Raw genomic sequence first — 17,542 nt, 5'->3', positions numbered from 1 at the left:
TTTCACAACAGTACAAGTCAAATGGAAAATGGAATATGGAACAGATTTTGTATTAAAACAGCGATCATTCTTTAAGTTCTACTGTCCACCTCGACGAAGGCATTTCAGTTGATAAAGCATGCCCTGATTCTCAGTCAAGGTAGATCATCAAGTAATTCTGAAGCTATTTCTCTAATAAATTACTGATTTTTTGGCCCAATGTATGTACATTACAAGCCCCATACTACAACTCAAAACGCCCTCATTCAAACTTTATTCAGCAACATAAAAAACAGGTTTATACAAAGGACAACCATGATGGACAAAATGATGAAAATGGATGTGAGACGGCTGTGAGTAGTGGGACAAATGTCAGAATCCTTCTTAAAGCTGACCTAGGGATGTAACGATTACCGGTATAATGAATAAAACAGAGGTAAACTTCCTGATGGTTAGTATTACTGATTAAATTCTAATTATCGTGATAACCGTGTTGATTACCGCACTTTGAAAACTATGGTACTGCTCATTTCCTGGGAAGCAGCAGCACTCCAGGCACTATCTATCTATCTATCTATCTATCTATCTATCTATCTATCTATCTCTGAAAAAGAAACTCAAACAACTCCAACTTTATATGGAAAATGGTCAAACAGTGTCCATAAGGTGCCATTTTAATGCACATTTGTATATTTGATTGTTTACATGTTAATATTTCAATGTTTCTGCCAACAGAAAGTAGATTGTGGCTATTATTTAATTTTATTTATTTATTTATTTATTTATTTATTTTTCAACATAGAAATAGATTGAATTATTTCTGTATGTGTGTGTATTAGTACTTTTTGAACATTTGAGCACAATTTCAACAATACCGTGATAATTTTGGTCACAATAACCGTGATATGAAATTTTCATATCGTTACAATCCCTAGCTGACACATGAATATATAAATGGTAAAGACCAGTTTTATTTATTGTAGTTGTAAGGCTACTACTGTCTGACTAATGAACCTAAATGAGGTTGCACTCACTACTGTGACGGCCACACAAAACCATGCTCTGATACACGGAAATGAAAGATTATAATCAACATACAAACTGCATGGAGGCCGGTTAAGTCAAGTGTCTGCTGTCATTCAGAAGTACAAAGCCAGGGCCACAGTCAGGAGAAAAAAAAGGACGATAAATGATGAGGAAGATGAAAAGCTACAAGAATACTGAAAATAGGCAACAATTTAAAGGAAAAAAATGTTAATATTAAATAGAAAGTAAAATACATTCAGGAAAAAAAAAGCGAAATTTGGCGGAACATTACCTAGAAATCATAATTTCTCGATGCCAAAAGGCCAAATTAACCCTTTCATGCATGACGTCCACATTTGTAAACACATAGTTGAACTCACTTTCCAAAAGGTTCTAAAGGTCATATTCTCCAAACCACATGGGTCCAGTCTGTATGAGAGCTGCAACCGATTAATCGATTAGGTGCTTGAAGCGAATGCAAAAATTCAGGATTTGATTAATCGACTCAAATGATTGAAGGGAAATATTCTATTGCAGTTTCCCTGAATTGAAGCTTCTTTGTGCGTCACAATAAGCGTTCCGTGTGAAACACAACAGTGGAAACCAATGTTTAACAGCAGAGAAATGAAAGAAACAAAGCTTTGATTCAGGAGAATTGTGGTTGAATGATTTTTTTGGATCACTTTAAGTCGAGTAATCGGTTACAGCTCTAGTCTGTATGGTACGAAAAGAGGATTAGGGCCACTGGAAAAAAAAAAAAATTAAGGTCCAATAAATATATTTATTTTTATTATTCTGAAAAAAAGTCAGAATTGTGAAAAAAAAGTCAGAATTCCAAGAGTAAAGTCAGAATTCTGACTTTTTTCTCAGAATGAAAATAAATATATATATTGGACCTTATATTTTTTTTTCCAGTGGCCCTAATCCTCTTCCATACTACAGACTCTAAGTCACAGGAGTCAAACATGCGGCCCGGGGGCCAAATCCGGCCCGCCAAAGGGTCTAGTCTGGCCCTTGGGATGAATTTGTGAAATGCAAAAAATTACACTAAGATATTAACAATCCTTTTAATTCAGGTTCCACATTCAGACCAATTCAATCTCAGTGGGCAGGATTCAGTAAAATCTATCATAATAACATATGAATAATGACAACTCCAAACTTTTCTCTTTGTAAACGTAAATATTTTCATTGTATTACACTAAAACAAAGTATAATTTCACAAAAAATCTGAATAACCTGAACAAATATGAACATTTTGAAATGTCTGAAGTGCAACTTTACCAATTTTCTGTCTGTTATTAAATATTGTATGTATTGTTTATACACTGTGATCTGGGGGTTGTAATTTACATGTGTAAATTATAAACTGAAGCATAATATTGGTAAAATTACACTTATTTATTCAGTTTGTTCACGTTATTCACATCTTTTGAAAGGATAGTTTGTAGATGTAAACCTTTTCGTAATGTAAATTTACTTTTTTCGGCTCTAAAATATAGAGAAACGTTTGGAGTTGACATTATTTATATATCGTTATATTACTAGTTCGGCCCACTTCAGATCAAATTTAGCTGAATGTGGCCCCTGAACTAAAATGAGTTTGACACCCCTGCTCTAAGTAATACAAGGAAGAAAAGGATCATCTTAAGTGTAGAATGTGGACTGATCTGGGATCTGCTAAAGTGAACCTCCTCAGACCCAGACATGGGTTTACTGTGTTTGTGGACAAGAGTTTCCCAGCTTTAGACAAAAAACAAACTAACAAAAAAAACAAAAACAAAAAACTGTCCACTGTAAAAGACATTCCATAAAAATAAAAAAAAATGTATCTGAAAAAACTGATGTATCATGATGTTTCCATTATAGGCAATTGTTGAATAAAAAAAAAGCTTGTATATTCCTGAGTCTGAGGAGGTTAAATATCTTCTTAATAAAACCATAATAAAAAAAAAAATCTTAATTACATTTCAACTTTAGGGTAATTTTGAGAATAAAATCAATGTGAAATATATCTAGATACTTATTTTATAATTCTTGCATGAAAGGGTTAAATTGAGAATAACTGAAAATTTGGTACTGCAAGAATAAAGTCAGAATATTTTGTGAAAAATTGTGAAAATAATTACATTTTACATTTTTAAAAAAATCAATAATGATTATCTTTATATTTTGATAAAGAATATAATACAATTCTGGAATTTTCTTTTTTTTTTTCCCCTCAGTGTGGCCCCAATCCTTAACCAGGCCCGAACAGATAAAAGTTGACTTGCTTTTGAGATTGAACTAAATCATGTGACTGAACTTTCAGAGCTCTGCACTGGATCAAAAACAGCAAAACATATCAGTTATGAGTACTCACAGTGGAGATTAGACGATGCTACGGCTGTCAAAACGTACTGCTCTGGTATTGTAGTCTAAGTCTACCATGTCATAGGTTCAGTTCAGAGCAGAACCCAGAAGACCTGACGTGTTTCATGTTCTAATCGAACTGCAGTTTGGGTTTCAGTCCAGCAGCGTCAAACGTTCAGAACACATCACGGTCAAACTCACACAGGACATATTTACAACAAAACTTACACCACATACGAGAGGAGGACAAATGTGGTTCCTCAGGGTCCGGTGACTCCAACAGAACTCTGACCCTGGAGGAAACCTGCATGAAAATCCATCACGACCCTGTTTAAAAACCACATTTAGAGACATACTGTTGGTAAATGAGAATCAGAAGAACCAGTCCCTGTCCGTTAGCAGACGGTTGGTCAAGGATCGCCTGTGAAATCAGAGCAGAGTAGAAAATAGAACAGAGGTCAAAGGTCAGTGAGTGTGACTTAGAACTTATGTTTAGGCTGCCTGCTACAAGTCCCTGCTAAACATGTGGGTAGCCTCATAACAGAAGTGCACAAGTCCAATGTCTGTCGAACAGGGGTCTGGGATCCAAAACAACAAGGAATAATGTCAGAATAGACTTTTATATTATGAGATAATATCCTATTGATTATTATTATTGATGTTTCTGTGTCTGATCCTCATGAACAGGACATCTGACAGCTGGACACATGATGTGTCCACATATTTAGTCCATACAGTTTAGAAACATCATATTTCACTGTAGTTTAATGTAGATTTTTCTTCCTCAGTCAGATGTGATGACAGTAGAGGATTAGAGGAGGAGAAAATTATTATTTACAGTCAGAGAAAGAAAAAACAGAGACATTAGAGGAAGAACATTTAAAATCAGAGTCATGGAGAAAAAAGAAATTGGGTGGTTTTTGGGCGATTATTAATGGTTTTAGGGTCTTTCTTTCTTTCTTCTTTCTGTCTGTCTGTCTGTTATCTCTCTCTTTGTCTCTCTGTCTGCTTATCTCTCTGTCTGTCTGTTTATCTCTCTCTTTGTCTCTCTGTCTGCTTATCTCTCTGTCTGTCTCTCTGTTTATCTCTCTCTCTGTCTTGTCTGTTTATCTGTCTGTCTGTCTGTCTGTCTGTCTATCTCTCCTATGTCTTCCCACTGTTTATCTGTCTCCCTGTCTGTCTGTCTGTCTGCTAATCTTCCTGTCTGTTTATCTTTCTCTATGTCTGGTCTCTCTGTCTCTCTGTTTATTCTGTCTGTCTCTTCTGCCTGTCTGTCTGTCTGTCTGTTTATCTCTCTGTCTGTCTCTCTCTGTCTGTCTGTCTGTTTATCTCTCTGTTTGTCTGTTTATCTCTCTGTCTCTCTGTCTGTCTGTCTCTCTGTCTGTCTGTTATCTCTCTGTCTGTCTCTCTGTCTGTCTGTCTCTCTATCTGTCTGTTATCTCTCTGTCTGTCTCTCTGTCTGTCTGTCTCTCTATCTGTCTGTTTATCTCTCTGTCTGTCTCTCTGTCTGTCTGTCTCTCTATCTGTCTGTGTATCTCTCTGTCTGTCTCTCTCTGGTCTGTCTGTCCTTTATCTCTCTGTCTTGCTCTCTGTCTGTCTCTCTGTCTGTCTGTTTATCTCTCTGTCTGTCTGTCTGTTATCTCTCTGTCTGTCTGTCTGTCTCTCTTCTGTCTGTTATATCTCTCTCTCGGTCTCTCTGTCTGTCTCTCTGTCTGTCCTGTGTCTGTCTGTCCTCTCTCTCTCTCTCTGTCTGGTCTGTCCTTACAGGGTCTTCAGTTTCCTGGTGCGTTTAGGTGACCCGTCCTCATGTTGGACTCCTTCAGTGTCACATTGTTTCCTGTGTTCAGTGTAAATTCTGTCCTCGTCCTGCATCGAGTTCTCAATAAAACAGAGTCAATTTACAGCTTGTCACCCTCAGCCAGATGAAGTGAACATAATAAGCTTCGTTAAAAACGCCAGCATAATAAAACTAAAAATACCGCCCTGTCCTATACAGTCAGAGGCTCCAGAAGGTTTCTGTGGCAGCGGAGGATTTCTGACCTAGATGCATGAGTGGCACCATAAACACCTGCATCATTTACAGAAGGCAGAACTGTCAAGGCCAGGGCGTTTACTACACAGACAGAGTCCCCGAACGCATCACAGACTCCTCAAACACACCACATACTCCTCAAACACACCACGGACTCCTCAAATGCACCACAGAGCCTCAAACACACGCACATACTCCTCATTGCACCACAGACTCGTCAAACGCACCACTGACACCTCAAAGGCACTACAGAGTCCTCAAATGCACCACATATCCTCAATCAAACCATGGACTGCTCAAATGCACCAATACTTCCTCAAATGCACCACTGACACCTCAAATGCACCACATACTTCCTCAAATGCACCACAGACTCGTCAAATGCACCACTGACACCTCAAAGGCACCACAGAGTCCTAAAACGCAACCACAGAACTCCTCAACGTAAAACAGACTCCTCAAAGACTCTACAACCTCCTCAAACAACAACCATTGACTCCTCAAATGCACCACGGATTCCTCAAACACACCACATACTCCTCAAAACACACCACAGAGTCCTCCAACACACCATGGACTCCTCAAACGCACCGCATTCTCCTCAAACGCACCATAGACCTCTTCAAAACGCACCACTGACACCTCAAAGGCACCACATACTCCTCAAAACGTAAAACAGACTCCTCAAACGCACCATGGACTCCTCAAATGCACCCCGATTCCTCAAAACGCACCACATACTCCTCAAACACACCATGGACTCCCTCAAACACACCACATACTCCACCAACACACCATGGACTCCTCAAAAGCACCACAGAGTCCTCAAACAGACCACAGACTCCTCAAATCCACCAGAGTCCTCAAACACACCACATACTCCTCAAATGCACCCTGACACCTTAAACACACCACAGACTGCTCAAATGCACTACGGGCTCCTCAAATGCACCAGATACTCTGCAAAAACACAACAGACTCCTCAAACACACCACATACTCACAAATGCACCACGGGATCCAGAGTCCTCAAATACATCACATACTCCTCAAACGCACCAAATACTCCTCAAAACACCATGGACTCCTCAAAGGCACCCATGGACTCCTCAAACGCACCACAGACACCTCAAACGCACCACAGACTCCCCAGACGCACCATGGACACCTCAAATGTTAAATGGACTCCTCAAATGCACCACGGGCTCCTCAAACACACCACAGACACCTCAAACGCACCATGGACCCCTCAAACCACCATAGAGTCCTCAAACACACCACAGACTCCACAAATGCACCACGGGATCCAGAGTCCTCAAACACACCAGACTCCTCAAACACATCAGTCAACTCTGTCTGTAACCAATTAATGCATTGTTACATCACATTTTCATTACTACAGGATATTCAGGATTTGGTATTTTTGTCCTTGTCTGAATATGGGTTGGAACATGTACCAGTACAGATCATGTTTCTATCTCCACCTAGTGGTGACTTTTTCATTTCTGGTCCATGCATCATCTGTTGGGGGGGGTCATCATTAACACCACACATAGACCCTTTAAGAGCCACTTATGAACCAGCTTCTTCGTTTTCCTCAGAACTGAGTACTGACTTATTCTGATAAATATATTCATAAATTCCACTTCTCATAATTAAAAAAAAATGCGGTAGGATTTTTATTTGTTATATGGGGCATTTTTCTGCATTTTTTTCTTCATCATCATAACCAGTGACGGCTGTACATAAGGGCCACTCCACTTATAATTACATAAACCAGGGGGTCAACCTCATGTTAGTCCAGGGGTCACATACTGCCCCCTGTGGGCCAGACCAGTAAAATAATCAAGGCATAATAAATTAGAAATAATAATCTGATTTTCTCTTTGTTTTAGTGTGGAAAAAAATAAAACTATGAAATTGTGAATAACCTGAACAACCATATACAACCTAAAACATATTAAGAAAAATAAGTGCAATTTTATTAATATTGTGTGTCATGTTATTATTAAAACAGGTTACAGGATCACAGTGGATCTACAAATACACAAACATGTAGTAACAGGCATAACATTATTAAAATTGTTAATATACACTACCGGTCAAAAGTTTTAGAACTCCCCAATTTTTCCAGTTTGTATTGAAATTCAAGCAGTTCCAGTCCAATGAACAGCTTGAAATGGTACAAAGGTAAGCAGTGAACTGCCAGAGGTAAAAAAAAAAAAAAAAAAAAAAAAAAAAAAGTAAGGTTAAACAAAAATGAAAAAAAATAATGCACATTTCAGAATTATACAAAAAGGTGAACAAGAAATGGATTAACAACTTAAAGCAGTTCTGCAGCAATGGAGGTTGATCAAGCCTGGAAAGTCGGTGTTACCAATTCCTACAGGTGTCCCAACGTTTGTGAATTCCTTCCAACCCCCTGTGTCTGCAGAAAAGGAGTGTTGGAACACACTTTGGTACCATACTGTTGTGAGCATTACTTGAACAGAATTGTACTGCAGAAAGTAATGTGTTACTATAAAAATGGAAAGAGGAAAAGGCAATTAACAATAGAAGGAGACAGACCATCATACCACTTAAAAATGTAGGCGAGGTTTACTGTTTTGGTTCAGTTTGTTTCTTTGTTTACACTTCAGCAGCAAAACTATCGGTTGAATTCATACCAAATTGGGTTTATAGATTATCAGTGACCCAGAATGATGTGATTACATTTTGGGAAAAGTAGGTCAAAGTTCAATTTTTTTGTAAATTTGAAAAAAAAAAAAAAAAAAAAATCCCATTTACTTACAATGGCCTAAATTTGTCTATGCTCATGCTGACATCAGCACATGCATAGAAATGATGACATCAGCTGAAACAATGTCAAAATAAGCTACAATACGTGCAAGAGGGGGCGTTTGTTGTGTCTGGAACTACTTTGTTATGTGTTATATCCTCCTGAGACACAGTAAGTAAAATTTTGGCTTTTTTTTTTTTTTTTTTAGTAAGGTTCTGTGAAACTCTTGTCCCCTCATAAGACCAAAACTCATTGCTGGTCTCAGGAGGACATTAACAAACTATCCTTTCATCAAAAATGTGAATAACCTGAACATCCATGAACAGCCTGAAATGCCTTAATATAAATCAGGTTAATTGTACCAATATTGTGTCTGTTTTGAAATGTTTCATTTGTAGATCCACTGGAATCTGTACGTTATCATGTGCATGTGGAAATGATAAACTGAGGCAGAATATTATTAAATTGCACTTATTTTCTTTTTAAGGGATACTTTGTAGATGAAAACATTGTCATTATGTATTTTTTCTTTTCCACTGTTATTTTTTAATTGATCTGATTATGTTGGTCTGTATATGACCCTGTTTGACCCCCCCTGTCATAGAGGATACTGGAGGTCTTTGTCGCATTGTTTAACAAAGCTGATTTATCATAATTACCTCCGCCAAGGAGGTTATGTTTTGCTGGCTTGGTTTGTTTGTCTGTCTGTCTGTCCATGTGCCAGATAACTCAAAAAGTTATGGAAAGATTTGGATGAAAATTTCAGGAAATGTTGATACTGGCATAAGGAAGAAATGATTAAATTTTGGTGGTGATTGGGGGGGGGGGGGGGGGGGGGGGGGCAGATCGGCCTTGGCAGAGGTCTGCGCTCTCCGAGTGGTTTTCTACTTGTAGATGGTTTTTTAGATGTAGTTTACTGTATTATGCTAATGCTAAACTAAATAAAATGAGATGCTGAAAAACGCAGCTAAGGTCTCACCGATGACTCGGAGCTGGGCTCGGCTCTTGCCTTCCCTGATGTGAACTCCACGGCTCCGCTCAGGTCTGTGGAGGTCTGTCTAAACGTCAGCCTGTGGACGCTGCCCATCTTCTCCAGGAGGACCCTGGCGCTGGGGCTGCAGGGGCTCCCCTTCAGGCTCCACACGGGGGTCTTCAGGACGGGGACCGACACCTCACATTCAAAACAGGCCTCATCCGGAGCCACCACCTCCACGTCCCTCAGCTCACGGACCATGAGCAGTGCCTGGCTGGGTTAGCAAAAAAAAAAAAAAGCCCCATGAAAATCAAACACACCAGGTAATGTTAACAATAAATAATAATAATAATAATAATATATAATAATAATAATAATAATAATATATGCAGTGCTGTGCAAAAGTTTAAGGCAGCCTTTAGATGTTTGTTTTTGCAGCGTTGAACTGAACATGCATGTCTCTTTTCATTAGATACAACACAAAAATACAAGAATCCGTGCACAACCCTAAAAGATAAACAAAAAACTGAAGTAAATGGGTTAAAGGTTAAAGTCAGTATTTAGTGTGACCTCTGACCCCATGAAAAGAAGCAGCAAAAACAGTTAGAAACATCTGACATGTGTTAACTGAAACCTGGAATCAAAAATCAGAAAGTGAACAAAATGATTAAAGACATGTTACGTGTCAAAGGAAGGTCAGACTAAAAACAACCACTTTGGTTTAGAAAAACTGTTTGTTTCACTGAAACTTTGGTTTTTTACTGCTGTACATACTTTACTGTAGTATGGATGTTCAGAATTTTTATTCCAGGTTTCATTCAATAATTGTAATGACTGGTTCTATTACTGACACCATTTCTATTATTATTATTATTATTATTATTATTGTTGTTGTTATTATTATTATTATTATTATTATTATTATTATTATTATTATTATTATTATTATTATTATTATCACTACAACTGTTATTGTTTTAAGTGTTCTTAACTTCCATTTCCTTCCATTTTACATTATTTAATTTTAACTCATAACTTTCACTATTGTATAATTCTTCATTTTAATATTTTGACACATATTCTTGTTAGCTTTTAGTTTTACTTTATGCTACTGATGGATTTAACCCCTAAAGACCTAGAACTACTTTTATATTGACTTTCAAATGAATTTCTTTCTAAATCTAATATTTGATTGGTGATTTATCACCAAATATATGATATTATCCTCTGCATTTTGCATTTCTCAGTGTAAATCATGTATTTTCCTAGATTTAATTCACTGACAATGTAGATTTTCATTAAATCTCAGTGGAAATTCAGAGGTTATTAGACCAAAACTGAAGAAAACTGAAGAAAAAGTGACAAAATATATCATTAACTCAGTGTTTTTCAACCTTGGGTTCGGGACCCCATGTGGTTTCCTATACCATGTTGCAAATAAACGTTAATTTTAGGGGACATTTAGTCTATATAATGTATATTATTGTGGATGGAGGCAGAAAAGCCAGGTGTAGATTACTGCACAAAGGGAGAATTTGATTTTCCTTGGTCAGGATATGTACAGTCAGTTCAGCTTGGATTTACAAGGCTGACAATTAATACTGAACAAACAAGAACTCAAACTATGAATTATGAAAGAGCTGCAGCATCTGAAACTGACCACAATGAACATCTTGACAGATAAACAGAACCACAGTGCTGCAGTTTCAGACTCATACTTTGTCATGTCTTTACGGATTGGGATTGTCTCTGTCAACTCATCATATTTATTTTTTTAATAGTGCATTTATTTATTTTCTATTTTTTTATTAATCACTAGAAATTTCAGGTGTCCCCACGTCGAGGGGTCCTGATCCCAAGGTTGAAAAACACTGGACTAACCTCTGCATGGGCAAACTCATCAAATGGTCCACACCTTTGTAGTAACTGGACCACACCAGTAGAGGGCGCTCTGAAGTTGTATATGAGCAGGTTCATTCAGCTCAGAAAGACGGACTGCACCCTCTGGTTCATTTAATAATAATAATAATAATAATAATAATAATAATAATAATAATAATAATAATAATAATAATAATAATAATAATAATAATAATGTTGACCTCAGCAAAGCCATGTGAAATGTAGAGGACAGATATCAGCTGTAAAAGGCTTAAAACAGTGGTCAACAGGATTAAATCTGTCAAAATTATTAAAAGACTATACAGGGTGAGGAAGCAAAATTTACAATATTTTGACGCAGGGATTGAAAGACAGTGTATGACCAATTAGTTTATTGAAAGTCATGAGAATTTATTTGCCACAAGAAAACTGACATAATAGAAAATGTTTTTATTCTATGTGTCCTCCTTCTTTCTCAATAACTGCCTTCACATGCTTCCTGAAACTTGCGCAAGTGTTCCTTCAATATTGGGGTGACAACTTCTCCCATTCTTCTTTAATAGTATCTTCCCAGACTTTCTGGTAATAGTTTTGCTCATAGTCATTCTCTTCTTTCCATTATAAACAGTCTTTATGGACACTCCAACTATTTTTTTTTTTAAATCTCCTTTGGTGTGACGAGTGCATTCAGCAAATCACACACTCTTTGACGTTTGCTTCCTGATTACTCATATGGCAAAAGTTTCTGAAAAGGTATGGATAATAGTGTTAGGTATGATTATGACATCAATATATGTTTGGTTTCAAAACAATTGACGTAGTGCCTGCTGAGAAAAAACAACTAAATGTTCATTGTAAATTTTGCTTCCCCCCCTGTATATGCATTTTTTAGAGGCAACATTGTGATATAATGTTTAATAATAATAATTAGTGTCAATATAAAATGTGTGTGTGTGTGTGTGTATGTGCTTGTGTACTGTTTTTAATGCCACAGAATACACTTTTGTTACATGGAATTAGTAGTACTGTAAGTATTAGTATTACTCACCTATTTTCTGTACATTTTTATTAATAATAATAATAATAATAATAATAATAATAATAATAATATAATAATAATATAATAGAATATTATAATTAATAAGAACAAGACTTGTTTTTTGGTTTGTTTGTTTTTTTTTTCTTTTTTTGAGGGTTTAATAGGTTTGTAGGTTTGTTATATAATTTGTTTGTATATATTGTGTCTGTGTGGTTCCTTATGTATAAGTACATGTTTATGTAAATGTATAATTTCAAATAATAATTTTAAAAAAAAATAGAAAATATTAATAGTGAAGCTCCTTATGTGTTTATAGCCTCAGCTTCAAAGTCTTTACCATGAAAAAACAACTGAAATAACTGAACATTTCACACAGCAGATTTCATATTGTTTTATTTTATATAGAAATAATTTGTATTATTTTAACTCTGTTACCATAAAAGGATGATTGAAATGTTTGTTGGTGCATGACTGAAACATGACATTAAAGGTTTTTTTTTTTTCTGTATTCCTTCTAAATGGTCTTACCCTCCACGGTCAGTTTTGCAGAGCATGTATAGTCTCCGACCTGCACACTGTACGTGCCCTCATCATCCAGCGCCACCTGCTGGATGATCAGTTTGCGATAACAGCCTTCGCTGCAGATCTCGAAGCGCTCTGAGGGCAGGATGACGTTGCTTCCTTTGTACCAGCGGATGCTACATCTGGGGTTGGACACGGTGCAGTCCAGTAACACCCGGCTCTTCTCCAGCGCTGTCTTATCCTCCAGAGGCTTCACGATGTTGACAGGAAGCTCTGAAGATACAGTACAGTTAGGTTTACAGACACCACAGAATGTGGAAGTGGATGCCAAAAGGAATCAACACATGGTCAAATGTTGAGTAAGATGAGCATAAACCCGCCCTCTCACTGGAATTAGAACAGTAGGCACGTTGGAAACTTGGATCAAAGATGCTCTCCATTTTAGTAGATTGAGTTTACCTTCTGAGCTCCGCAGCTCCATCTGCAGAAGATGGAAACCTTTGATGACTGTGGTCAAACTTTGCACTTTCATGGCATACCCCCCTGAGCTGGCTATAGATGTCTTTACCCCGCCCCCGAAAGGGAGGCAAGGGGTAGTGATTTTGGTTCAGTTTGTTTGTTTGTTTGTTTGTTTACACTTTAGCAGCAAAACTATTGGTTGACTTCATACCAAATTGGGTTTATAGATTGTCAGTGACCCAGAATAGATGTGATTACATTTTGGGAAAAGTAGGTCAAAGTTCAAATTGTTTTATGAATTAAAATTTTTCCCCCATTTACTTATAATCAGTGAAATTTCAAATGTCTATAAAAACATCAGTTTGTTTCCATTTACTTCAAACTGGGCACATACAGTATAGAGGCAACTGCAGTTTTTGGGCATGTGTATGTTTGTATGTTTACATGTACATATGTCTATATAGGAATCTATGGAATGTATTCATGATGTTACATTTCATTTGCATGTGTGTATACATTGTATTATACACACACACACACACACACACACACACACATTTTGTTTATTGTTTTTTTTGTTGTTGTGATCTTTTGTCTAAGTGTAAGTTTGTGCTTTACACCATCTCAGTTACTTTTCTACTGTCCATAGGGTTAGGTGTTTGATCTGTTTGTTTTTTTCTGCTCTGTTCTGTATAAAAACAACCCTTTTTATTGTCTTGACATCTTTTTGCACTGTTGCTCTAAAAAAAACTCAATAAAAATAACTTTGGAAAAAAATAAAATAACAGTAGGCACTGTTAGGTGTTGTGCACTGTTTTTTCTAGTCTTTTTCTTCTTTTGACTGTGGTCGATTTTTGATTGATAATTTTGGAGAGATTTTACCTAGCTGATTGTGTTTCTCTAGATTAACCATTTTTGTCCTTTGTCATATTTTTCTCATTTTTATGTTTCAACTTAATTGGTTTGGCACCACTGGCACTGTTTAGCTCTCTCTCTCTCCTCCTCCTCCAGCGATGCCAGCGTCCAGAGCGCACACGTCGAGGTGCGCATCTGCTCCGCTCCACTCCATTACACTCCACTCCACTCCGGTTGCTGCATGCCAGTATAGCTTTTTGTAAGCCTTTTGTTAGCTCTTCTTTTTGTTTGGCCAGGTGGATCCGGACGTCCTGTTTTCATTTTTTCTTTCGTTAGGACTAATTACTTCCGCCAAGGAGGTTATGCTTTTGCCAGGTTTGTTTGTTTGTCTGTCCGTTAGTGTGCAACATAACTCAAAAAGTTATGGACAGATTTTGATGAAATTTCAGGGTTTGTTGGAAATGGGATAAGGAGAAATTATTAAATTTTGGTGGTGATCGGGGGTGGGGGGGCCCACGGGGGGGGCCACTGATCAGCCTTGGCGGAGGTCTGTGCTCTCCGAGTGCTTCTAGTTTTGTGGTTTGTTTTTTGATAGGGTAGCGGTGCGCTGACAGCTCCTATGGCCCTGTATAGGGCTGGCCTGTCCAGCACACCGTCCTTATGTTTATTTTGCCGGTCCACTCTGGTCTTTTCTTTTGTTACTCTGGGCACGGGGTTCTAAAGGGGTTTGATTCTCTGATTCTGCTTAATTTAAAACATCTGGTTTTCAACAGGGAGAAGAAGTGAATCGACAAAGAACAAAACAAAATAAATCAAATACAATAAAAATCCTCCGGTCCCCTTCTTAAAAAGGGGAACCACCACCCCGGTCTGCCAATCCAGAGGTACTGTCCCCGACCGCCACGCGATGTTACAGAGACGTGTCAACCAAGACAGTCCCTGCACATCCAGAGACTTAAGGTACTCAGGGCGAATCTCATCCACCCCCGGTGCCCTGCCACCGAGGAGCTTGCCAACCACCTCGGTGACTTCAGCTTGGGTGATGGACGAGTCCACCTCTGAGACCTCAGCCTCTGCTTCTTCTATGGAAGACGTGGCAGTGGGATTGAGGAGATCCTCGAAAGTATTCCTTCCACCGCCCGACAACATCCCCAGTCGAGGTCAGCAGCTCCCCACTTCCACTGTAAACAGTGTTGGTGGCGCACTGCTTTCCCCTCCTGAGGCGCCGGATGGTTTGCCAGAATTTCCTCGAGGCCGACCGATAGTCCTCCTCCATGGCCTCCCCAAACTCCACCCAGACCCGAGTTTTTGCCTCCACAACCGCCTGGGCTGCAGCACACTTGGCCTTCCGGTACCCATCAGCTGCCTCGGGAGTCCCGCGGGCCAACAAGGCCGATAAGACTCCTTCTTCAGCTTGACGGCATCCCTTACTTCCGGGGTCCACCACCGGGTTCGGGGATTGCCACCACGACAGGCACCAGAGACCTTGCGACCACAGCTCCGAGCAGCCGCTTCAACAATGGAGGTGGAGAACATGGTCCACTCAGACTCAATGTCCCCAGCCTCCCCCGGGATCTGGGAGAAGCTCTCCCGGAGGTGGGAGTTGAAGACCACACTGACATCGGGTTCTGCCAGACGTTCCCAACAGACCCTCACAACACGTTTGGGCCTGCCGAGTCGGTCCGGCTTCCTCCTTCGCCAGCGGATCCAACTCACCACCAGGTGGTGATCGGTTGACAGCTCTGCCCCTCTCTTCACCCGAGTGTCCAAAACACGTGGCCGGAGGTCTGATGATACGACAATGAAGTCAATCATCGACCTCCGGCCTAGGGTGTCCTGGTGCCAAGTGCACTTATGGACATCCCTGTGTTGGAACATGGTGTTTGTTATGGACAAACTGTGACTAGCACAGAAGTCCAGTAACAGAACACCACTCGGGTTCAGATCAGGGAGGCCGTTCCTCCCCATCACCCCCCTCCAGGTCTCACTGTCGTTGCCCACGTGGGCATTGAAGTCGCCCAGGAGAACAACGGAGTCCCCAGTCGGAGCACCATCCAGCACCCCTCCCAGAGACTCCAAGAAGGCCGGGTACTCTGCACTGCTGTTCGGCCCGTAGGCCGAAACAACAGTGAGGCACCTGTCCCCGACCTGAAGGCGTAGGGACACGACCCTCTCGTTCACCGGGGTGAACCCCAACACATGGCGGCTGAGCTGAGGGGCTATAAGTAAGCCCACACCAGCCCGCCGCCTCTCACCGCGGGCAACGCCAGAGAAGTGGAGAGTCCAGCCCCTTTCGAGGGGTTGGGTTCCAGAGCCCAAGCTATGTGTGGAGGTGAGCCTGACTATATCTAGACGGTATCTCTCAATCTCCCTCACAAGCTCTGGCTCCTTCCCCCCCAGCGAAGTGACATTCCATGTCCCAAGAGCTAGACTCCGTGTCCGGGGATCAGGTTCTTGGGCTCCCTGCCTTCGACTGTCACCCAATCCACACTGCACCCGGCCCCTATGATTCCCTCGATGGGTGGTGAGTCCGTCGGAGGGTGGGCCCACGTCGCTCTTTCGGGCTGGGCCCGGCCGGACCCCGTGGGCATAGGCCCGACCACCAGGCGCTCGCATGCGAGCCCCAACCCCGGGCCTGGCTCCAGGGTGGGGCCCCGGCTGCGCCGTACCGGGCGACGTCACTTTCTTAAGATGTTTGTTTGTTTGTTTGTTTGGTGCTCCAACTATAGGGGGATCACACTCCTCAGCCTCCCGGGGAAAGTCTATTCCAGGGTACTGGAGAGGAGGATCTGACCGATAGTCGAACCTCGGATCCAGGAGGAACAAGGCGGTTTTCGTCCTGGTCGTGGAACGCTGGACCAGCTCTATACTCTCCATCGGGTGCTCGAGGGTTCATGGGAGTCCACATGTGTTTTGTGGATCTGGAGAAGGCGTTCGACCATGTCCCTCGTGGTATCTTGTGGGAGGTGCTTCGGGAGTATGGGGTCCGGGCCCTTTGCTAAGGGCAGTCCGGTCCTTGTATGACCGAAGCAGGAGCCTGGTTCGCATTGCCGGCAGTAAGTCAGACCTGTTCCAGGTGCATGTTGGACTCCGGCAGGGCTGCCCTTTGTCACCGGTTCTGTTCATAATTTTTATGGACAGAATTTCTAGGCGCAGCCAAGGGCCGGAGGGGGTCCGGTTTGGGGACCAAAGGATTTCATCTCTGCTTTTTGCAGATGATGTTGTCCTGTTGGCCTCATCGAACCTGGACCTTCAGCGTGCACTGGGGCGGTTTGCAGCCGAGTGTGAAGCGAGCGGGATGAGGATCAGCACCTCCAAATCCGAGGCCATGGTTCTCGACCGGAAAAAGGTGGTTTGCCCTCTCCGGGTCGGTGGGGAGTCTTTGCCCCAAGTGGAGGAGTTTAAGTATCTCGGGGTCTTGTTCACGAGTGAGGGAAGGATGGAGCGTGAGATTGACAGACGGATCGGTGCAGCGTCTGCAGTGATGCAGTCGCTGTACCGGTCGGTTGTGGTAAAGAAGGAGCTGAGCCGAGAGGCGAAGCTCTCAATTTACCGGTCAATCTACGTTCCTACCCTCACCTATGGTCATGAGCTTTGGGTCATGACCGAAAGGACCAGATCCCGGATACAAGCGGTCGAAATGAGT

The 17,542-nt window shown here is 40.8% G+C and overlaps 1 protein-coding gene across 1 annotated transcript in view; it reads right to left on the bottom strand.

The window, feature by feature from the left end:
- Positions 1–9,134: 9,134 nt before the first annotated feature.
- Positions 9,135–17,542, bottom strand: part of LOC115412072 (obscurin-like protein 1) — a 78,240-nt gene continuing 69,832 nt past the window's right edge. Inside the window, exons 22-24 of the mRNA XM_030124367.1 lie at positions 12,589–12,855; positions 11,022–11,091; positions 9,135–9,414 (exon numbers count right to left, since the gene is read on the bottom strand). Coding sequence (XP_029980227.1) covers positions 9,135–9,414; positions 11,022–11,091; positions 12,589–12,855 — 617 coding nt within the window. The remainder of the gene's footprint in view (positions 9,415–11,021; positions 11,092–12,588; positions 12,856–17,542) is intronic.

Source organism: Sphaeramia orbicularis, chromosome 21 (assembly GCF_902148855.1).
Source record: "Sphaeramia orbicularis chromosome 21, fSphaOr1.1, whole genome shotgun sequence".
In the NCBI taxonomy this organism is placed as follows: domain Eukaryota; kingdom Metazoa; phylum Chordata; class Actinopteri; order Kurtiformes; family Apogonidae; genus Sphaeramia; species Sphaeramia orbicularis.
Note: the sequence above shows the minus strand (reverse complement) of the source record. Positions and strands in the feature narration are given on the sequence as shown.